Source organism: Phragmites australis, chromosome 3, assembly GCF_958298935.1.
Source record: "Phragmites australis chromosome 3, lpPhrAust1.1, whole genome shotgun sequence".
NCBI lineage: Eukaryota > Viridiplantae > Streptophyta > Magnoliopsida > Poales > Poaceae > Phragmites > Phragmites australis.
This window is the reverse complement of record NC_084923.1, coordinates 42,660,929-42,684,026: the sequence shown is the minus strand read 5'-3', so window position 1 is coordinate 42,684,026 and position 23,098 is coordinate 42,660,929. Positions and strand designations below refer to the sequence as shown.

General features: G+C 53.9%; 1 protein-coding gene and 1 pseudogene across 1 annotated transcript in view; one reads left to right on the top strand and one right to left on the bottom strand.

Moving 5' to 3' along the window:
- The first annotated feature begins 1,222 nt into the window (after positions 1 to 1,222).
- LOC133910743 (hypothetical protein At1g04090-like) lies at positions 1,223 to 4,547 on the top strand (annotated as a pseudogene).
- Positions 4,548 to 4,741: 194 nt separating this feature from the next.
- LOC133913185 (protein ILITYHIA-like) overlaps positions 4,742 to 23,098 on the bottom strand; it is a 40,752-nt gene continuing 22,395 nt past the window's right edge. Inside the window, exons 53-60 of the mRNA XM_062356251.1 lie at positions 11,067 to 11,225; positions 10,895 to 10,991; positions 10,615 to 10,797; positions 5,861 to 6,055; positions 5,610 to 5,777; positions 5,392 to 5,524; positions 5,103 to 5,187; positions 4,742 to 4,972 (exon numbers count right to left, since the gene is read on the bottom strand). Of these exons, the coding sequence (XP_062212235.1) occupies positions 4,933 to 4,972; positions 5,103 to 5,187; positions 5,392 to 5,524; positions 5,610 to 5,777; positions 5,861 to 6,055; positions 10,615 to 10,797; positions 10,895 to 10,991; positions 11,067 to 11,225 (1,060 nt within the window). The 3' untranslated portion in view covers positions 4,742 to 4,932. The remainder of the gene's footprint in view (positions 4,973 to 5,102; positions 5,188 to 5,391; positions 5,525 to 5,609; positions 5,778 to 5,860; positions 6,056 to 10,614; positions 10,798 to 10,894; positions 10,992 to 11,066; positions 11,226 to 23,098) is intronic.

Here is a 23,098-nt window from a genome sequence, read left to right as displayed (position 1 = left end):
GATTATGAGTTAGCCCCGAGCGGTTCAATCCACAGTATTAATGCGTAGGTTGCCCAGGGGAGAAAAGAAAGCTCATGATCCCTTGATAGTATATCTTAGGCGCATTATGTGGTGATGGAAGCACCCCTTGCTCCAGCAGGAAGAAGGAGGCCAAACCGGCTGGCGGCTGCTACGGAGAAGACAGGGGAAGCCTCGTGGCCGCCGCCGCCTGGAGATGATGGGGTTGGCTCTGTGACCGGTCAAATGGGCCCGACGCCGAAAGTGTCATTTCACGTTACTAGCATTTTTCAAAAATTCAAAATGGGTTTGGAATTCCACTGTATTTAAGTTCATCTTTTAAATTTAATCCCCTGATGGAAGCGTCGACTGGTCCACATACATGCACGGCGGCATAAGCAAGAAGCCTATTCAAGCAATTCCACTGTAATTTAAATTCATCTTAGTTTATATTCAAGTTACAGTTACTTTATACTATAGTGTATTTCAAGTAGCTTTGGTGTAAAAAAAGTTTTTTTTTTCGAAACCATTGTTAAAAAAGATCCAGGTGTTGGAATCATCATTAACACCCGAATTTTACTCAATTAAAAAGGCTACCTAATCTGAATCATTGGTTCCAAATCCAATGGTCAAAAAAATCGGGTGCTACCACCTCCAAAAATAACTTGTAACCCGTAGACGTCCCTACAAACGGTTTTGCTAAGAAATTAAAGAACTAAACCCTTTATGTTGGTTGTAGTAAAAATAAAAAATTTGAATTCGTATAGCCGTATCCGTATGCATCACTTGAGTTCGCACCCCATCGCTGAAATTCCAGCAGCTGAACCCATCCCGTGGCCTAGCTCCACCTCCAAACAGTGGAATAATGGCTTTAACATGGGAAGATACAACTCTATATGATTTTATACACACACGATGTATTTTTTTTTGTCTATCTTATATTTATGCATTCGTTCATTCTGTTAATCTACCTTATGATTTTTTTCATATCTTTTAACATAAATAAATAATTATAATATAAATAAATGGTCCCGAATCTTGATAAACTATACGTTTCTATATCTCAATAGAATTTTCGTATTTACATGACATGTCGAGTCGGCCACGACGGTATTTATTAGGAACGCGATCCGTAATTTTGTTCCGGACGCGTCACCGCCGCTCCGCTTGCCATCTTGGCTGCCATGCCCGTCATTTCCAGAGAAAGCTTAACGCGCCGGTCACGATGCAGCGCTGGTGTGCATTTGCAACACTGAACAGGGAGCCCACGTGAACACAGTGACGGAGACGTTTCAGGTAGGAGTGCAGCGCTGCCGCAGCCCAACCCCACACGAGCACGTCGGCCGCGCGCACCCGGCGTGCCCACGCGGGCACGCCCTCAAAGCAGATGGATGCGCAATTGCGCACGCCGCCGTGAGGGCAAAGCCGCAAGATTCCTATCCCACTCCACCAACCCAACCGATTTTTTATTTTTCAAATAAATTTTTTTAAACATATATATATATATATATATATTCATTTTAAAATTTTACAATTTTATCGGCTACCCGTCGTCCGTTGAAGGTGACATGTTAAAAAATGATGTGTTTCAATACTCTTAAATTTCAAAATACTATTGAATGGTCATGTATTTTTTTAAAAACTTTATGATGTACATGATGCTATAATCTAGCACTCCAAAACATTTCAACGCAAATAATTACATGTATAATGAGAAAAGGCAAATTTTAGAAATTTATCTTTTTTTCTCATTTTACAGGTCATAATTTTGCCTGATTTTTTTAAGGGCTAGATGATAGCATCATCTGTATTGTAACATTGTAATTTTATTTTTTTAAACCTGTTGTTAAATGAGACATGAAATCAGTGACGAGAAATATGACTCGTCACTTATAATAATAGTGGCGGATCGTAGTTATGACCTATCACTAATGATAACTCATCAGTGACGAGTCATCTTAGACCAATTATAAGTGACGAATCACAGTTATGATTCGTCATAAGTGATATGTCATCTTAACTTAGTCATTAATAACAGGTCAAGTTGTAACTCGTTACTAATAAATAAATTGGACAGACCTTCTCATATGAATAGGAACAATAAGCATTATGCTATTATTATTATTTATTTTTTTCTCACCTTAACAATATTAGAATAAGAATTATTGTACATTTCTGCTCAAATTTGATATAAGACGTGACGGTTATGCACACAATCGCGTGTTCTGAAAATTGTGCAGAAACTTCAGAGGCAAGAACTCAATCTTCAAAACCATTTTTTGGCTCAAAAAATTCTCTAAACATGACAAAATAGGGGATAAATAGATGTAACTCAATCTTCAAAGCCCCCGGGTGAGCGACTCCCCCTTCCTCCTGTGTTTGGATTTGCATTCTGTCGCATTCTACCGGCCGCTCGGCGTCCCTGAGGAGGGCTTCTCCCTCCTCGGGCCCTGCTGTCAACCCAACTGCCGTCCACTCCACGGCCACCTGCTCGTCGCGAGGCCGAGTGCGCGCCCGGCGGGGCCCCCGGCTCAGTCTCCGCCGCTCTGCGCGCCGCGGGACTACGCGCTCCTCTGGGAATTCCACGTCAGGTGTCGGTGGTGGCAATGCCGGCTACGGCTACGACCGCAGCGACACCTACTTCTGGCTCCCCGTTCCGCAGGAGGGGTACCGGCCTCGTCACCACGGATCCGTGCAAGCCACCGCTTGACCAAGTGACCTGCGTCTGCGCGGACCTCACGGACGAGTGCCAGCCGCACGGCTCGCTGCTCCACCTGCAGCTCGTGCGGCCGTCGTCGGCAGGGCCGTACCGTAAAATTATCTTTTTTTTCTTAAATACAATTATATATGTACTATTAAAAACAGAATTAATGGTATATACGGTAAATATTTATAAATAAAAGAGAAATAATTAAGAAATTTATAAAAATATAATAATATCTAAATCTCTACTTGACAAGCACTAATTACCACTTATTAAACACAATGGAATGATATTTGTGGAATATCGCATCTTTTCTTTTCTACGGCTACGAGGATAAAGCGCACGCACGCACAACCACACACTCATATACTCACACCTAAAAATAATATTATTGAAAACACTCACGTATGTAATTTATGGGCACTAGGATTTGAATTTTGGTGGCTAGAATCGTATTCTGATACGTAATATTGTAACTAGAGAAAACAAATCTAGGTGAGTTATGGTTTATGAAACGTTTATTTATATTCTATATGCTATATCATATTATCCAATTTGAACGGGCCATGAAAATCCAGTTGCAACTAAAAGCTAAAATATGCTTAGTACTTAGTAGTATAGTTCTATCTAATCTTCGTATGAAAATCCATAAGATGTATTTGTTCACAGTGAGATGAATAACCAAGTCAACAAATTGCTGATCTAATTAATAATCTAAAATTATAAAAATTAATTTGGTAAAGTAAAATTAATGGTTACATAGACCCCTTGCAGGGTTAGGCCATGTGCGATCGTACACCTTGCACTTGCTAATCGACGTCGGAATCGTCGCCGTCCTGCGTGGCAGACTTTACCGTGCGGGGGCGTGAGGCCGGTGCACCGGGGGATGTGGGGGAAGGACATCGGCGCGGGCACCTTCTGCTGCGCCGCGGACGGGACCTCCCCGCAGGAGCAGGGCCTGGCGTGCCTGAGCAACGTCGAGCTCTACCTGTCGGCGATGCCAACGCTGGAGCAGGCGCACGCGATGATCCAGCACTACGGCCCCACGGTGTTCTTCCACCCCAAGGAGGCCTACCTGCCGTCGTCCGTCTCCTGGTTCTTCAATAACGGGGCTGCACTGTACAAGCGAGTGGGAGGCGACGCCGGCGAGGAGATCGACGGCGAGGGGTGCAACCTCTCGGGCGGCGGGTGCATGCGACGGGAGTACTGGATCGACATTCCTTACATCGAGCGGGGCCTCGCCGTGTGCCGCGGCGACATCGACAGCGCGGATCTGTACGCGCACGTGAAACCCGCCATGGGCGGGACGTGCACCGACGTCGCCATGTGGGTGTTCTGCCCGTTCAACGGGCCGGCGCGGCTCAAGCTCGGCGTGGTCAGCCTCCCGCTCGGAAAGACAGGGCGGCACGTCGGAGACCGGGAGCACTTCACGCTCCGCGTCAGCAACCTCACCGGCGAGCTCATGGCCGTGCACCTACGCGTACCCCGGCGTGTACCTGCAAGGCTCGGCCCCGCTCGGGGCGGCATGCGCAACGACGCCGCGCGCAGCAGTCTGTTCGTGGACTCCAGCGCCAGGTACCGCGTCGTCGCGGCGGTGTACCTGGGGGACGGCGCGGTCGCGGAACCGCAGTGGCTGCAGTTCATGCGGGAATGGGGGCCGACGGTGGTGTACAAGTCGAGGAAGCGGATGGAACAGATGATCGGGCACCTGCCTCGCCGGCTCAGGTGTGGAGCGGAGAACATGCTGCACAAGATGCCGAACGAGCTGTCCAGGGAGGAAGGGCCGACCGGGCCCAAGGAGAAGAATTGCTGGGAGGGAGACGAGAGACGGTAGAAATTTGAAGATTTTGTGTATGGCATTGTTGAGCTTTATTGGGGAACTAAGATGATTGTACTGTAAGTCTGACCACTGAATGTTGACTGCAGTACGAGTCATGAGTGTTTGTTTTAGCCTGGACTTCCAATTGAAGCACTAGAAATTCAGAATTGCTGATTGATCACATTCAACACTATAGTTTGGGTAATGTAAACATTGTTGGGTTGTAGCAAAAAAATATGAATAAAGCTGATGTGTTTTCCTCTGTTTCTGTATGTTGTCAAAAAAGATGTTTACAACAAGGGTCAGAAGGAAAAATGACCCCATCTTCCACTATAAATTTAACTAACTACAAGTAAAGGTCATATGAGTGGAACAGAGAAAAGATTGCCCAGGACGCTGCTGTGAATAGAGTCTATGTCCTCTTGTCATCATCACTGCTCTCACTGCCATCACTGCAGGTATAAACCATGAAAAGAAAATTGTCAAGTAGCTAGTAATGTCCAACTCGATAAAACACGATAAACCATCATAAGAATCCACGATGTTGAAGGTAGTATTACTGAATTAGCTAATCACACATACCTCTCCTCGTTAAGCTTTGCAATTTTCTTTACTTCCAAGCCCGTCATGCCAAGGTACTTTTGTGCAACGGTAACATTATCTGCCCCTGGAAATCGAGGTAGTAACATTAATTTTCAAACAGTTCTGATCACACCACAGCCACGGGTTCAATGTCTTGGAAAATATCAAGTTTACCATAATCCTACCTAAAGTTTACCATAAAGTTCATTAGAAAGAGACAACAGCGCACTAAACAAGGAATAGCATGATATGATAGCGGCAAGAAACAAAGACCAAGAAATGAATGTACCTTTAGTCAATTGGAAAACATGAAGGACGCAACGTTCTGCCGCTAGACGCACAGGCGTGCTAGAATCCTTCAACGTATCAGCAATTGCTGGGCCCAATATCGGGTGATGTGTAGCAAGAGCTGAATGATTTATCTACAATAAGGAACCGTTATATTACCACCATATCACCTAGAATAAAGTTACCAGTGCACATTGAGATAGAGACTCCAATATAAACCTTTGCAGCAGCTTTGAGACAAGACAAAGATCTTCTCCTAACTTCGCTTGAATCATCATGCAAGGCCAAGACAAGCAATTGAACAAGTTGCAAGGTGCTGGCTTCCGTCTGTAACTGGAAACACAGTATCCTTCCCAGAGTTTTTGTAGCAACTTCACGAACAGGGAACTTCACAACACAGAAAAGAGTTACACATAGACACACAATAATAATAGCTACAAACAAGTAAGATGTGCAACTAGATCCAAAACCTTGTCATCTTTTAGAGCATCTCTCAGAAGATCAACAAGAGATGAAAATGATGTCGAACTACCCAATTTTGAGGGACAGTGCATTGATATGGATGAGAAAGCTAACAAAGCACCATGCCTGGTACACCAGTTTGGTGAGGTGCTCATGTTCAACAGGATTTGCACCAATTCTGAAATCTCGATCTCCTCCATGTACTGTAAATAAAGCATGGATATAGCAGTCAATAGACATAGCCAAATTAAAGAGAAGCCAAATTAAAGAGAGATATGGAAAGGGTGTTGCTTTTTTATCAACTTTAAGCTCAAAATTGTTGCAGATTATCATGTATTGTGTTGCTTTCTTCCTCTAATAAGGCAATATAAGTAACTTTTTTTTTTGTTAGCTTGTGTTGATTTGCTGCATTGCTCATCAAATATACAGATATTCATGTTTGCCTTGACTAAACTGACAAAATTTCTCGTTGTCCAAATAAAATGAAGCCTAATTATACTGTCCAGAAAACAGTGTTACTTGGACACGAACACTGTCGGAATCTGACTCAAGCCCCATTTATTTCCTGCTTCTGGTTCTGCTTCTGCTATTAGCAGAAGCCATAAAAGGCTTACAGCCTCACAGGTAGCCCAGGAACTCACCCAAGACACGCGTACACTAGCAGTGGTATTTTTGGTGCTGCAATTGCTTGTTGCCTTCTCTGTTTTCTTCTCTAATACACTGCTGACTACTACAATATGGCCTGGTTTAAACAGCTAATAACTACAGCAATTACTGCTTTAATTGGCTATTATTCTCCCTAATTTGCTAGCTGGAAATCCCTGGTTCAAACAGCTAATAACTACAGCAATTACTGTTTTAATTGGCTTTTATTCTCTCTAATCTGCTAGCTGAAAATCTGCACACATCAAGGCTTATTGTTAACAATCTCCCCCTAATCCTTATGTGTGGACTTAGAATTGATATTAACCATTCCAATCCTAGCACGAAGCTCATGAAATTTGACTCGCCCAAGTACCTTCGTTTGAATGTCAACGAGCCGGTCCTTAGTGCCGACGAAATCAGCACTAATCCTCCCATCTTCCCGGCACTCTCTGATGAAGTGGAAGCGCGCATCGATGTATTTGCTACGTTCATGGAAGACAGGGTTTTGTATCAGCGCTAAGGCTGACTTGTTATCAATTTTCAGCTCGACAGTGTCGGCGTCCCTCCCCTTAAAGTCGCCGAGCAGCCGAGCCAACCACACCGCCTGTGTGGCTGCGGTAGTGGCAGCAACATACTCCGCCTCACAGGACGAGAGTGCCACCACCTTTTGCTTGAGAGCGTGCCAACTCACCAAGCTGCTGGCGTAGAAGAACAAACCGCCGGATGTACTCCTCCTTGTGTCAACATCGCCGGCGAGGTCGCTGTCGGTGTACCCGACAAGCCGTGCCTCCGCTGTCCTCCCGTAGTGGCAACCGAGACTTAAAGTCCCAACCACATAGCGCAGGATCCTCTTCACTGCCGCCATGTGTTCCTCCGTAGGTCGCTCCATGAAGCGACTCACGTACCCCACGCTGAAAGCGAGGTCCAGCCGTGTGTGGACAAGATAGCGGAGACTTCCAATGATCCTCCGGTACTGAGTGATGTCCACCTCCGCCGCCGTGCTATCACGACTCAGCTTGAGCTGCTCCTCCATGGGGGTGTGCGCAGGGTTGCAATCCTGCATCCCCGCCATCTCTAGGATGCGCTTCGCGTAATGCGCCTGGCACAGCGTGATCCCGTTGCTACTCTGCTGCACTTCGATGCCAAGGTAGAAGGAGAGCAATCCAAGGTCGCTCATCCTGAACCTCACCTTCATCTCCTCCTTGAAGCGGTTGATCTCTGCCTCGGCTGATCCAGTGATGATCAAGTCATCCACATAGACCCCGAGGAGCAATAGCGAGTCGCCATGGCCAAGCCTGTACATCGCCGCCTCATGCGGGCTCTGCTCGAACCCGAGAGCTCGCAATGTCGTGTGCAACTTCTCGTTCCAAGCCCGCGGAGCTTGCCGCAGCCCGTAGAGCGCCTTCCGTAGGTGCAGCACCTTATGTTCTGCTCCGGAGACGACGAAGCCCGGTGGCTGCGTGACGTACACCTCCTCCCCCAAATCATCGTTGAGGAAAGCCGACTTCACATCCATGTGATGCACCGGCCAGCCATTTTGCGCAGCAACAACTAGCAGCAACCGAACGGACTCAAGACGAGCAACGGGTGCGAATACCTCATCAAAGTCAATGCCCGGTTGCTGCACATAGCCCTTGGCAACGAGGGGAGCCTTGTGCTTGATCACTACTCCTGCCTCGTTCTTCTTGAGTTTGAAGACCCACTTCAACCCAATAGGTCGATGCCCATGAGGAAGCTCCACCAGTGACCATGTCCCGTTCTGCTCGATGGAGTCCATCTCGCGCATGGCCGCCTGCCATGCTGGATCGTGCTCTGCTTCAGCGAAGGAGCATGGCTCTCCATCCTCGCTGACCAGCAGCAGCCCCTCGCCATCGACGATGCGATTGGCAAGGCCTGGTGCCTCTCCCCCTCCAAGCACGTTGTCGATGCGACGGTAACAGAGAGGGGAGGAGTCGTGGTACGCATCCAGCCTGTCGGAGTCGTTTGGCGGAGGAGAGACGAACTCCAGGAGCGAGGCCACTGCGGGAGAAGCCCGTCCCCGCGGATGTGGGGGCTGCCTCTGCGGGGAAGACGGGCATGGGCGACGAGATCGTCACTGTGGGCATCGGCGCAGCAGGATAAGCGCCTTCTGCGCTGCCTGCGGACGGAGCCAACGCGCCTGGGTGGATGTAGTTGACCACTGCCTCCACATGGAAGTCAGGTGTGGCTGTTCCACCGTCTTGCAGCACCGCCTCCCAGTCCCAACTGGCGTCCTCGTCAAAAACGACGTCACGGGAGATGTCGACGCGCCGGGACCGAGGCTCGAGCATGCGGTATGCCTTGGAGCCATCCTCATAGCCGATGAAGACCATCGGGGTGCTGCGGTCGTCGAGCTTCCGCAGGCTTAGTCGTGTATCCTTTACATAACCAAGACACCCGAATGTACGCAAGTAGCTTACCGCCGGCTTGCGCCCGTGCCACGCCTCAAATGGCATCTCGCCGTCAAGACTCTTCGTCGGCGCCCGGTTGAGGAGGTAGACAGCCGTGGTCACAGCCTTCCCCCCAAAATTCAGCGGGCATCTTCCGCTGTTTCAGGAGGGCGCATGCGATGGTGAGGATGGTCTGGTTCCTCCTCTCCACCACGCCGTTTTGCTGCGGCGTGTACGGCGCAGAGAAGTGCCGCTGCACGCCGTGGTCCTCGCAGTGGCGCGCGAATTCAACGGAGGTGAACTCGCCGCCATTGTCCGTGCGTAGAACGCGGAGCTTGTGCCTGCTTTCCACCTCCGCAGCAGCTTGGAACTTCGTGATGGCCGCTGCAGCATCACTTTTTGTTGTGAGAAGCGCTAGCCGCTACGCTAGCCACATGTAGCGGCTGGCGTCATCTATCAACAGCAAAAAATAGTGGCGCCCGCCTAATACCAATTGAAAGGCCTATAGCCTCACAGGTAGCCCAGGAACTCACACAAGACACGCGTACACTAGCAGTGGTATTTTTTGTGCTGCAATTGCTTGCTGCCTTCTCTGTTTTCTTCTCTATTTATACAATGCTGACCACTACAATATGGCCTGATTTAAACAGCTAATAACTACAGCAATTACGGCTTTAATTGGCTATTACTCTCCCTAATTTGCTAGCTGAAAATCCCTGATTCAAACAGCTAATAACTGCAGCAATTACTGCTTTAATTGGCTTTTATTCTCCCTAATCTGCTAGCTGAAAATCTGCACACATCAAGGCTTATTACTAACAAGCCACAAGTCAGAAGTCAGAACAAACGAGGTCCTAGAGAAGTGGCTTCTGGAGGAAAATAAACTAAAGCTGAGAAGCTCACTGAGATACGCTTTTCTGAGAAGTTATGTGCTGAGAAACTAAAAATTTGTTATAGAAGCCAACAGCCTATTTCCAAAAGCAGCTTTTTCAGACAAGCCAAAAACACAGCTTTCCAAACAAGCTCAAAAGCAGAAGCTCAAACAAACAGGCCCTCAGACTTAGATGTCCAACTCGACAAAAAAAGACACGGTAAATAGCACTTTGAATCTGACACGGGTGTCGAGTGTCTGACATGGCAAAATAAAAGGATCTCGGTGTCCAAGTAACACTGCTAGAAACATGCTGAGCACGTTTTGTTAGAACTTATTATTTTATAGGTCAAATACTGCACAATAGAATACAGACTGAGAACTCTTCCTAAAATAGGAGAATGCTGACTTGCAATTGTAGTCATCCGATCGATGCAGAGAATCTAGCTGCATTCACCCGTTCTGGAATCCATCACTAGGGAAGAAAGTAGCAATTGCATCTCGAGCAACAATCCTCTTGTTTCAATCGAATAACTCAAACAAGAGTTTCCATTCTCATTGTATGGGGATTTCTTATTTGACAATCTTTATTGCTCAAAATAAGAACATGATAGTATCTTGAGTTATATGTTGAAAATATTGCCTTTTTCTTTTGCTATTTCCACAGGGCTTGAATTTGTCTTATCTTTCTTTTACAACAGCCAGCAGACTGTAATTTTTCTTTTATTACAGCTCAGACAGATGAACACAATAAATTATTTCTGATAGCATCAAATTTTTTGATACATCTAGAATATACAAGTAAAGAGGGATAAAAAAAAGAAAGATTTACCAGTACCTGAGACAATGTACCAATTACTTTTGCAGCACAACTGCGGACATCATCAGCATCAGCCTGCAGCAGATCTTTGAGAAGAGCACATCCACGTGATCTTATTGCAGAGCTAACACTTTTGCCAGCATGATTGATAACACCTTTAAGCGCAGAAAGCACACTTTCTTTAACAGATTCATCTCCTGACTGAAAAAGGAAAAAAAAAAACTAAATTACTTTTGAACTAGTGGTGGCATCCTCTCTCTCACACACACAAAAGGAGCAGACAGAACATACACACAACCTGCAACATGGAAAGAAGATCGCTAACTAAAGGATCCACCCGTGTGCTAAGTGCACTAAGCTTTCCAAGAGCAGCTGCGGCCCTCGTACGGACAGACCTGCAATTCAATATATTCACATGTGGAGGTAAAGGAATAATTGAAAGAGCTGTAGAATAAGAAGATAATACTGACCTGTTGTTATCCTGTAGACATTTTACAAATGTGGTCTGAAGTTGTGGAAGAAAGGGCTTAAGTGCAATTCCTCCTTTTGTTATGATGATTGTGAGGGTTGATAGGATGGCCGACTTAACTTGCCATGGAAATCGGTCGCCAAGGATGCGAATAAGAGGTCTACAAAAAAAAGGGAGTAGTCACAATGCCGGCATGCCATAGACCAAAAAATCAATCAACCTAGCATGTGAGCAAATACGAGATCGAGACAGTTTGACAGTATGTTTAGAAGGCTATTTTGTTTTCTGGCCATGATTCTCCAATGGAAAAGCTAGGGAATAAAAGATCCACATTACAACCTGCCTGTATTTGCTCTATTCCAAGTCTGTTATTGTAAGTAAACAAAGCGAAAGCTACAACGTAGCAGCAATAATGTTAATGTTATAAGCATAGTTCAGTAATGCATTCCAGGATCTAAATGAGACTTATGGTGGAGCAGCAGATAGGTGTGGAAATTTAAAAAATGATTATTACAAAATAGCAGATAGGAGCAGCGAAATCAATACTGTTAAGGGTACAATAGTCAAGGGTATTACGGTAATCTCCTAGTCCTATGGACTACCATAGAATACAAGTTGCTAATCCTAATGTAGAAAGAAAAATATACTATGATAATTGTGGATGGTTTGTATTGAGCCTCGTGAGTTGTTTATATAAAGTACATGGTGGCTTGGATCTCAAACAATCCTACAGATAAGATGAAAACTAATCCTATCCTACCATATCTGCCAATTTGGCGCGATCGCGACTCATTCGCCGCCCGGGCTCGCCACTCATCTCCTTGCCACTCCTTTAGCTGCTGGCCGAGCCCCTGTCATGCTGCCCGGATTCGGCCACCTCTGCCCGATTCCGGTTGAATTTGGTTCGCCAGGCACCGAGCCGCCGCTCCACCCGCCTGATTCGGCGATTCCCCACCGGATCAAGCTCGTTGAGCCACCACGTTCAGATTCGACCGCCCCGCTAGCCTGCTCTGTAGTACCACGCCACCGCCCCAGCTTGCTTCACTCGTGCGTGTTTGTGTACTGCAGCTGTTCTGCTCTCCTTGAAGGTGGTGGATTTGCTTTGGGCTTCATCTTGGTGGGCTGCATTCCTTGATGGGCTACCTTTTGGGCTGCTGTGCTATGGGTTGTTCTATGGAAGCGTGGTGTGTGAGATGCTGGTTCATTGGATTTTGGTACTATGCTGCTAGCTTCTCTTCCATCTAGCTTTAGCCTTTGTTTTCTCACTACTGTCTGCTAGTGTCACAGTCTCGTATTAGAGTCTTTGCAATTCCGCTGCGTCCACAACTAAGTCTTAGTCTCTCTTTGAGTTCGTCTATGCCTTGCGAGTCCACATATTCATTCGTCAATTAGTCGATTTGTCGGTGTATTTAGAACCAGGGGTCCCTAAGTCCCGAGGCCAAACCGGCCGCCCACCACATATCACCACCCTGCAAGGTAAAAGCAGAGACTCGGGAGAGGGTGCTCGGGGCTGCGCGTGGCAGCCCCCGAGGACTCGGTGCCCCGAAGGTCCCTCTAAAGTGCTCGGGAGAGGGTGCTCGGGGCTGCGCGTGGCAGCCCCCGAGGACTCGGTGCCCCGAAGGTCCCTCTAAAGTGCTCGGGAGAAGATGCTCGGGGCTGCACGTGGCAGCCCGCGAGGACTCGGTGCCCCGAAGGTCTCACTCAAGTACTCGGGAGAAGATGCTCGGGGCTGCACGTGGCAGCCCGCGAGGACTCGGTGCCCCGAAGGTCTCACTCAAGTACTCGGGAGAGGGTGCTCGGGGCTGCACGTGGCAGCCCGCGAGGACTCGGTGCCCCGAAGGTCTCACTCAAGTACTCGGGAGAGGGTGCTCGGGGCTGCGCGTGGCAGCCCCCGAGGACTCGGTGCCCCGAAGGTCCCTCTAAAGTGCTCGGGAGAGGGTGCTCGGGGCTGCACGTGGCAGCCCGCGAGGACTCGGTGCCCCGAAGGTCTCACTGAAGTCCTCGGGAGAGAGTGCTCGGGGCTGCACGTGGCAGCCCCCGAGGACCCGGTGCCCCGAAGGTCCCCCCAAGATGCTCGGGAGATAGTGCTCGGGGCTGCACGTGGCAGCCCCCGGGGACTCGGTCCCCAGAAGGTTCGCGCAAGATCGTTCAAAGACTCAAAGGGCCCCGTCGCCAGAGTGTCATCCAGTCAAGGGCCCGATGCCGCATTTAATAGGCGCGCGTGGCCTGGCATTCTGACATCCTGACATTCTCGGCTGCCCACGCCCCAGTGTCAGACCCGGCCATGCCCAGGCTGGGGGGCGTGGGTTCATTAAATGCACGGGTCCCGTCCCGTTTCCACTTGCGCACCTCGGGATAACGTTACCAGAATCGAAGCACTCGGCCTGCCACCCTGCCCTGGCAGGAGAACAAGACAGAGTGGGCGCACCGGGCACCTCTGAGGCTGTCCGGTGGGCCTTTCTTTTATGGCACCCCGATACTTCCACAGCGGCTAGTGGTCGAATGCGCGCCGCCTTCCTCCACCGCCCCTGTCACTTCGCCAAAATGAGATGATTAGGCCTTTCTCCGTGGCACCTGGGCATTGGCATCCCCTCTTTCCCATTCAGGATATGTCGAGGTCGGCGCATCTATAAAAGGAAAGGAAGGAGGACGCTAGAGAGGACGGATAGACAAAGACAGAAAAAGAGAACAAGGAAAGAACAGCCCCGATCGCAAGACGATCAAGAGACCAGCTAGCTAGAACATAGGAGCCTTCGACTCTTTTGTAAAAGAGTTCTCCTTCGAGAAACAGAGATAACACTCACACAGGAGTAGGGTGTTACGCCTCCGCGCGGCCCGAACCTGTCCAAAAACCCGGTGTCCCCGCAAGCCATCGCATTTATTTCCTTTTCCGCTCATTTCCCGTGCAAACTTTTCTAGGATCATCCCCCCGGCCGAATCTCTAAAAAGGGGTCTCTCGGGATCCCTGCGACAGGAGTTCACCCTCCGACAGCTGGCGCGCCAGGTAGGGGGGAATATCCCTAGATTGTTTGTTTCCCTTTTTTCTCCACAGGAAAAGATGGCCGGTGGGCATCGTCTTCAGCGTTCCGGCTCCACTTCCAGTAACGGGACGCCGCCCCACGGCCAAGAGGTTTTTCCCGCCCAAGGGGATCAGGGCGCTGGGCCCATCAGCGCCGCCGCTGCCGGTGTGCTCTCCGACCCCCAGCAGATGGTCAGGGCCCCGGCCGCTAGGTCCGCCTCTGGATCACGTCGGGCGCCGCCCCGGCGCAGGCTCGCTTTTAGTGAGGCCAGCCCAGGGAGCGCCTTGCTTGCAGCGCAAGCCCTCCTCAGGCACCCTCCCATTCAGGCCACGCCAAACACTCCGGAAGGCCGATGGATGCAAGACATCGCCGCGTTGGTCGGCACCGCTCGCCGCCAGGTGCAGGTCGAGAGTCCTCGCGCCACTTTTCAGCGCGGTGCCGCCAGAGTCGGCTCCTCAGCGGGCAACACCCGCACGGGCCGTGGGGTCTCCAGGCGGAGCGTCATCCCCCAGGACGTGTCGGAGGCCCGGGACCTCCGCTTGCGCCTCGACGAGCGCAGGGGCCACGAAGATGCCCGGGTCACTCTCGAGCGTCAGCGGGAGACCCGGCAGGGGGTTGGGGCAGAGGACCAGGCTTCCTCTCTCCCGGCCCACGACCACCGGGGATCCCCGGCTCGCCGTTCCTCTCCACCAAGAACCCCCGCTCGTGCTGCGAGGTACGGCACCGGTTGCCGCGCCTTCACTGCCGAGCTCCGCCGGGTGAGGTGGCCTTCCAAGTTCCGCCCCGAGCTGCCAGAGAAGTACGACGGGTCCATCGACCCCGTCGAGTTCCTCCAGATCTACACGACGGCCGTCCAAGCGGCCGGAGGCAGCGAAAAGGTGATGGTAAATTACTTTCATGTTGCCTTGAGGGGTTCCGCCCGCTCCTGGCTTATGAACTTACCCCCAGGATCTATCAGCTCCTGGGACGACTTGTGCCACCAATTTGTGGCCAACTTTCAGGGTACGTTCGCGCGTCCCGGGCTGGAGTGCGACCTCCACGCCGTCCAACAGCAGGAAGGGGAGACGCTGCGTCGATTCATACAGCGTTTCAGCCAGGTTCGCAACACTATTCCGCGAGTGGCCCCCCATGCTGTTATTGTTGCCTTTCGGCAGGGCGTACGCGATGAGCGGATGCTCGAGAAGCTAGGCACGCACGAGATCGAGACCCCTGCGGAACTTTTCGCACTGGCCGATAAGTGCGCCAAAGCGGCGGAGGCCAGGGCATGGCATGCTCCTCGCCCCACTTCCGATCGACCAAGTTCTTCCCGCTCTGATAGGCGGGAAAAGAAAAAGAGGAGGAAGCGCGAGGCTGCTCCTGTTGAGCCAGCTCAAGCCCCCGCTCGTGGAAGGCAGCAAGAGCCCGATCGCCGACAAGAGCGTCGGCCCGAAGCCGATCGGCGCCCCGTCAGGACTCCTGCTCGGGCTCCTCCTAGGGCCTCGGCGCCCGCGAGGGCCCCAGCGCCGGTTAGGGCATCCGCTCCAGCAAGAGCCCCGGCCCCTGGTCGGCCCCCTATTCCAGCGAGGGTCCCCGCTCCCGCGGGGCCTGAGCCAGGTAAATGGTGTCCCATACACCAGACCAGATGGCACGATCTCACGGAGTGCCGTACGGTCAAGGGACTCGTAGAGCAGCGCCAGAGGGAGCGCGACGAATCCCGCGGGGGAGGCAATACCGAGGTCATCCCCGACAATACCGAGCTCGGCTTCCAGGAGCCCGAGCATACGGTTGCCTTCATCAACGGAGGCGCCTACACACCCTGCTCGCGCCGTGGCATCAAAGTCATGCGGCGCGAAGTGTGCTCGGCAACCCCGAGCGAGGAGGCCGCAAGACCCCTGAGGTGGTCGGATGCTCCGATCACGTTCAGCATGGCCGACCACCCCGTCAGTACTGCAGCTGTGGGGCGACTGCCTCTGGTCGTGTCTCCCACTGTCTGCAATGTTAAAATCGGCAGAGTGCTGGTCGACGGCGGCGCCGGTCTCAACCTCCTCTCCAAAGAGGCCTTTGAGAAGCTGCAAGTGCCTTCCCGACGCCTGAAGCCGTCGCTCCCCTTCTGTGGAGTAACGCCCGGGCACTCCCTGCCCCTCGGGCAGGTTGAGTTGCCTGTCACGTTCGGAAGCCGGGACAACTTTCGTACGGAGAGCGTCCTCTTCGATGTCGCGGAGCTCCCTCTCCCCTACAACGCCATCCTCGGGCGTCCGGCGCTTGCCAAGTTCATGATGGCCGTGCATTATGCATACCTTACGGTTAAGATGCCCGGCCCCGCAGGCTCTATCTCCGTAACCGCTGACTCCGGTGGCGCTGTCTCCTGCGCCGAACAAACCTATATGGCCTTAGTCTCAGCGCAAGCCGAGGCTGATGGCTCTTCAGGGGGCCCGGGACCCTCTACATCCAGACCCCGACTCGCCGCCGACACTTCCGTTCCAACGAAGGAGGTCAAGGTGGGCGAAGACGCTGCCCAGGTTGTCCGTATCGGCAGCGACCTGGGCAGCAAATAGGAAAGCGCGCTCGTCGCCTTCCTCCGGGCTAACGCAGACGTGTTTGCCTGGCAACCGTCCGATATGCCCGGGATCCCTAGGGAGGTGATCGAGCATCACTTGGCCGTGCGTCCGGACGCTCGCCCGGTGAAGCAGAAGGTCCGGCGGCAGGCGCCAGAGCGCCAGGAGTTCATCCGCGAGCAAGTCCGCAAGCTCCTCGACGCCGGATTTATCCGAGAAGTCCTCCACCCCGACTGGTTAGCAAATCCAGTCGTCGTCCCGAAGGCCAACGGCAAGCTCCGCATGTGCGTGGACTACACCGACCTTAACAAGGCTTGTCCAAAAGATCCTTTCCCTTTACCTCGCATTGATCAAATCATAGATTCAACTGCGGGATGTGATCTTTTGTGCTTCCTAGACGCGAATTCTGGGTATCACCAGATTCGCATGGCCATAGGGGACGAGGAAAAAACTGCTTTTACTACCCCGGTGGGGACTTATTGCTACATGTCAATGCCCTTCGGCCTGCGCAACGCTGGATCATCCTTCCAGCGCGCCATTCGAATCACACTTAACTCGCAGGTCGGCCGCAACGTCGAGGCCTACATCGACGATCTCGTGGTCAAAACCCGAGACCGCGCCACCCTGCTCGAGGACCTTGCCGAGACTTTCGACAGTCTCCGCTCTACCCGCCTCAAGCTCAACCCGGAGAAATGTGTCTTCGGGGTCCCGGCGGGCAAGCTCCTTGGTTTCTTGGTCTCTGGCCGAGGAATCGAGGTCAATCCGGAGAAGATCCGGGCCATCGAGCAGATGCGACCCCCGGCTCGACTCAAGGAGGTCCAGCGCCTCGCCGGCTGCATGGCCGCCCTCGGGCGCTTCATCTCCAAGCTCGGGGAACGGGGGCTCCCCCTCTTCAAGCTTCTGAAGAGATCCGGTCATTTCGACTGGACGCCGGAGGCCGAGCAGGCCTTCCGCGACTTAAAGAAATACCTTACCTCGCCGCCCGTTTTGGTGGCTCCTTCTCAAGGTGAGCCCCTGCTACTTTACGTTTCGGCCACTCCTCAGGTTGTGAGCGTAGTATTGGTGGTGGAGCGAGACGAGTGTTCAGGGCCGGATGCTGGGTCCCAGCTCCCAGAGGCCCCCGACCACTCACCTGTCCTCGTGGCTCCCCCGGAGCTAGGGGTCGAGCCCGAGCACGCTGCTCTTCCTAGCCAAGGAATCGAGCTCGAATGCCCGGCCAACCCCGACCATGCCGTCGCCCCTGGGGGCTGTAGCAGCCCCCCGGGCGGGGCCACCGTCCGGGCCCGCCGGGCACAGCGACCGGTGTACTTCGTCAGCGAGGTCCTCCGGGAAGCCAAGACAAGGTATCCTCAGGCTCAGAAGCTGCTCTATGCCGTGCTCGTCGCCTCCCGGAAGCTGCGCCACTACTTCCAGGCGCACAAAGTCTCAGTGGTTACCACTTATCCCCTGGGACCCATTCTCCGAAATCGGGAGGGCACCGGGCGCGTTGTCAAATGGGCAGTAGAGCTGGCGGAGTTCGATCTACACTTCGTTAGTCGCCAGGCAATTAAAAGCCAGGCGCTCTCCGACTTCTTGGCAGAGTGGACCCCCATCCCCTGCGTCGACCCAGAAGAGTTTTCTGCCTATCCCGGGCGCGACATGCCCGGGTACTGGGTCATGCACTTCGACGGCTCCCTCTCGCTGAAAGGCGCAGGGGCCGGAGTGGTTCTCACCTCCCCAACGGGTGAAGAGCTCCGGTACGTCGTACAGTTGCATTTCCGCGCATCCAACAACATGGCGGAGTATGAAGGTCTCATCGCCGGCCTCCGGGCTGCGGTGGGGCTCGGGATTCGTCGCCTCCTGGTCAAGGGGGACTCCCAGCTGGTCGTCAACCAGGTCTCCAAGGAGTACCAGTGCACGGATCCTCAAATGACGGCGTACGTGGTCGCGGTCAGGAAGCTCGAGAAACGCTTCGATGGCCTTGAATTGCGGCATATCCCTCGCCGCGACAACGCTTCGGCCGACGAGCTATCTCGCCTGGCCTCATCACGTGCGCGCGTCCCTGCCGGAGTCTTTGAAGAAAGACTCACACGGCCTTCCATCCTGCCTGCCGAACAGGGTGAAGGGGAAACCTCGAACTCAATTCAGGGGACCCCGGCGGTGCCCTCAGTGGGAAGCCCCGTCAGGCCGCCGCCGTCCGGCGAGTGCGCTGTGCTCGCCGAATGTTCTCAAGATGCCTCGTGGATGTCTGACATCCGAGGGTACTTGAAAGAAAGGTTCCTACCCGAGGATGAGGCGACTGCCGAAAGGGTTGCTCGGCAGTCCAAACGCTATGCCATTGTAGACGGGGATCTCTACCGACGTAGCGCAGGAGGTGTTCTCCTGAAATGCATCTCTCGGGCAGAAGGCGGCGATCTTCTCGCTGAGATCCACGAGGGCGAGTGCGGTGGCCATTCATCGTTCCGCACGCTGGTCGGGAAAGCCTTCCGGCAAGGTTTCTACTGGCCCACAGCTCTCCAGGATGCTTCCGAGCTGGTTCGGCGCTGCAGGGCATGCCAGTTCCATGCAAAGCAGGTTCACCAGCCAGCTCAGGCTCTCCATACCATTCCCCTGTCATGGCCTTTCGCGGTCTGGGGTTTGGACATTTTGGGTCCATTCCCCCGAGCAATCGGGGGCTATGCGTACCTATATGTCGCTATCGACAAATTCACCAAATGGCCGGAGGCAGTCCCGGTCGTCAAGGTGACCAAAGGCACGGCGCTCCAGTTTATCCGCGGCATCACTGGTCGATTTGGCGTCCCCAATCGGATCATCACCGACAACGGCACCCAGTTCACTAGTGCCTTGTTCGGGGACTATTGCGAGGATCTTGGCATCAAACTTTGCTTCGCTTCCGTCGCTCATCCTCGGAGTAACGGGCAGGTCGAGCGTGCCAACGCGGAGATACTAAAGGGCCTCAAGACCCGGACCTATGACGTGCTCGCTAAGCACGGGAAGGGATGGGTAGATGAGCTGCCGGCCGTGCTATGGGCCAACCGGACTACGCCAAGCCGCGCCACCGGGGAAACTCCTTTCTTCCTCGTCTACGGCGCCGAGGCGGTCCTCCCCTCCGAGCTTACTCTAGGCTCCCCTCGAGTGCACGCGTACTCTGAGGGTGAGCAGGAGCATCAAAGGCGCGACGACGTAGACTACCTGGAAGAGCGCCGGCGGCGTTCTGCTGTCCGGGCGGCTCGGTACCAGCAGAGTTTGCGCCGTTATCATCTGCGTCACGTCCGGGCCCGGTCTTTCGAGGTGGGGGACCTAGTTCTCCGGCGCATCCAGTCGCGCGAAGGAATGAATAAGTTGTCCCCTGTGTGGGAAGGTCCGTTCACCGTGATCGCGGTCCCCCGGGCAGGTTCTTTCAGGTTGGCAACGGAGGAGGGGCAGCCACTCCCGAATCCGTGGAACATCGAGCATCTCCGACGCTTCTACCCGTAGATGGTCAAGCTCGCGGTTCAGGTTGATAAGGCCGGGGGCTTCTCCTCGCCCGAGCAATCTGGAGGCTTCGCCCCGTATGGTAAATCGCTGTCGCCCAACCTTGTAAATATCGTACATTCAGTATTTTAATAAAGCAATCACTATGGCAAATTATTTCTCTGGATTCCCTATGTTTAACCTGTCTGGTGAGGTGCTCGGTTGTGCGAGAAAAAGTTCGCTCTCTCGTTTTTTCCCATTGATAAAAGAATCCCAATCGGTATACATGCGAGCAGTCGCCGCTGACTTACGTCCGACGTGGTAGGCTGTGGTGTTCGGTGTCGTGACGGGCTCCCGGGCACTAACCGAGTTTCGGGGCGCTCTGAGTAATCCCATCACTCGAGCTGCTCGAGTAGGCCGGAGCTCAGGCCCCCGGAGCGAGCTGTCGGTGCTCGGTCTGGCCTGTCATACCCGGGTGCCACCGAACCATAGGACCTCTAGGTTATGCCTCTGTCCGCCCTTGTCTTCCGGTTCGGGTATTCGAGAGGTCTCGGGTCGAAAAAACAAGAGCAGTCTAAGGCAAGTACCGCACTAACAAAGCGCACCAGACAAAGAAATTCTGCATTTTCTCTATCAAGTCACAGGACAGCAATCACAAGCAGCTCGGCCGCGAGGGCTTCAATGCCCCGGTCTCTGGTCGGCCCCCAGGGTTCTTCGGGTGGTCCTACCGCCTAGGCTTGGGTGGTCGGGATCACCCGACCCTAGGAGCCTCGTATGCCCATGGGCGGTCGGGCGCTCCGTTGAAAGGATCAAGTTCCCGGGCCCCCGGGCTCGGAATCAACCCCTTCTAGGTCGGCTGGCCGGAAGGCCGACGGCTGCCCGGTGAGTGGTTATATTCAAACAAATCTGCTTTCAGTAACTTTATGTTCCCGAGTCATTCTCGGGGGCTCTCGCACTTTAATCTGCTCGGTGAGGTGGTCTCCTGGTCCGTGAACAAACCCTGCCGCGTGTCGGCCTTTTTCTAGAACGACAGAGCGGTTCGTAGAAAGGAGTACCGTGCGTGCGATAACGTTCGACCGAAGCCCTTCGTGGTGGTCGTGGTGGTCGGTCCGCTCTTAAGGACCCCGAGCACTACCGAGACCTCAGGTGCCCTGGGTAATCCTATCACTCGAGCTGCTCGAGTAGTCCGGAGCTCAGGCCTTGGGGGCAGGCTGTCAGTACTCGGTCCGGCCCTTTCTTGAGCCCGGGCACCACCGGACCGCGAGGACTCTTGGTCACATTCTCGCTCGCACGCGTCTCCCATCTACCGGCTGAGTGGTCGCAAGGCGAAAAGGTGTTCACTGGGCACGGCGTGTTCCGGACAGGGCTGTTCTATCTCCCGAGCAAGGAGTCTATGTCTTTGTTTCTTAAGCTAGGCAGTGCGGACTCGCGAGAGCTCGAAGGCTGGCTGCGCCAACACCAGCAACCACAACTATTTCGTTTCTCGGGGATGGGAAGGTCGGGAGCGGCCCGACTGAGTACTCCTCGGGACTTCCAGGCAGAGCGCCGGAGGAAACATTAAGCATACAAAGAAATTGAAGTTGCGAGCCCAAGGAAAAGCTGCCATTATATTCACAAGACCTGGACAAAGCTTTTTCTAAAGGTTCACTCCTACATCTGCAACAAAAAAGATAAGGGCGCCGCCGGCCTAGTCTGCGGCAGAGGCGTCGGCTGAGTCTTCTGAGTCGTCCTCGGGGGCTGGCGGTGGTGGCACCTCCCGCCTGAAGCCGGCCGCCACCGCAGAGGCGGTACTACTAACCGCTGCCCGGGCGGCCTCCTCCTCAGCCTCGACCACTCCCTCCCGCGCCGGCTCCAGCGGGAAGTTCGGGTCCCTGCTTCGGTAGCAGGCCAGGACATGCTCAGCCACGGCATGAGCCAGGCCACGTCCCTCCCGGGCAGCGAGCTCCTGGACTGCCCAGGGCAGGGTCTCGAGGCGCTCGCAGACTTGCTGCAGCTCCAGCACTTGCCGTGCGGGGCCGTCGCCCTTCGTGTCGCCGACGAGCCGCCCAAGGCCACCTTTCTCCATGGCCCGTCGCATCCGCCGGAGTATATCCTCCAGCATCTGCACCAGGTTAACCCGCGAGACGAAGGCCGCCTCGAGCTTCTCCTTGGCGACCCGCAGCTGTGCCTCAAGTCCCTGGTCCCCGGCCGGACCAGAAGAACCGCCAGCTGCGGCAGGGGCAGCATCCTGCTTCGCCTTGGCCACCACCTCGGACAGGGCTTGTTCACGGGCGGTCAGTTCCGCCTCGTGTTTCGCATTCTCTTCCGCCCTGGTAGCCGCGGCGGCCGCCGCGGCAGCTGCCTCGCCTTCCCGGCGACTCAGCTCGCCTTCCCGGCGACTCAGCTCACTCTCCCGCCGGGCCAGCGCCTCCTCCTGCTGGACCACCGAGTCCTCCCGGGCTCCGAGGTCAGACGCTGACAGCGCGTTGTCCACTTCCCGGATGGAGACGTCCTCTTCCCAGCGCTTGATTTCTCCTCTGATCCTCTGGAGGTCGTCTTCCCAGCGCTGGAGGTCGGCGCGCGTCTTCTCGACCGCACCCTCTCGGCGGGCCAGCTCGGCCTGCCGCTCCTCTGCAAGCCGCTCCCGGGCCGTGACTGCCGCCTCCCTCACCTGCGCCTGCCCCATCCTGGCAAGGGCATCGGCAGCCTGCCGCCTCGACGCCTCGGCCAGGCGGGCGGCGTCTTCAAGTTCCCGCGCGGCTCCCGCGCGGATGTCATCAAGGAGTTTTTGCTCCCGCACGGTTGCCGCACGGGCCTCCTCTCGGGCGCTGGCCAGCTGCGCCCTCTCCAGTGCCAGGCGGGCGCGCTCGGCTTCGAGCTCCCCCTCCTTGGCATCCACCGCCGCGCCCAACTGCCCGACGGCAGCTCGGACGCCTTCAATGGCGGCCGAGAAGGGATCGGTAGGCCGGCCAGGCACCGCGGGCGCCGAGGGCTCCCGGGCTTCTCCGCCGGATCCCTCCAGGGGGACCAAGCTCTCCGCCGGGCCCTGCGCCGCCATCCGCCCCGGG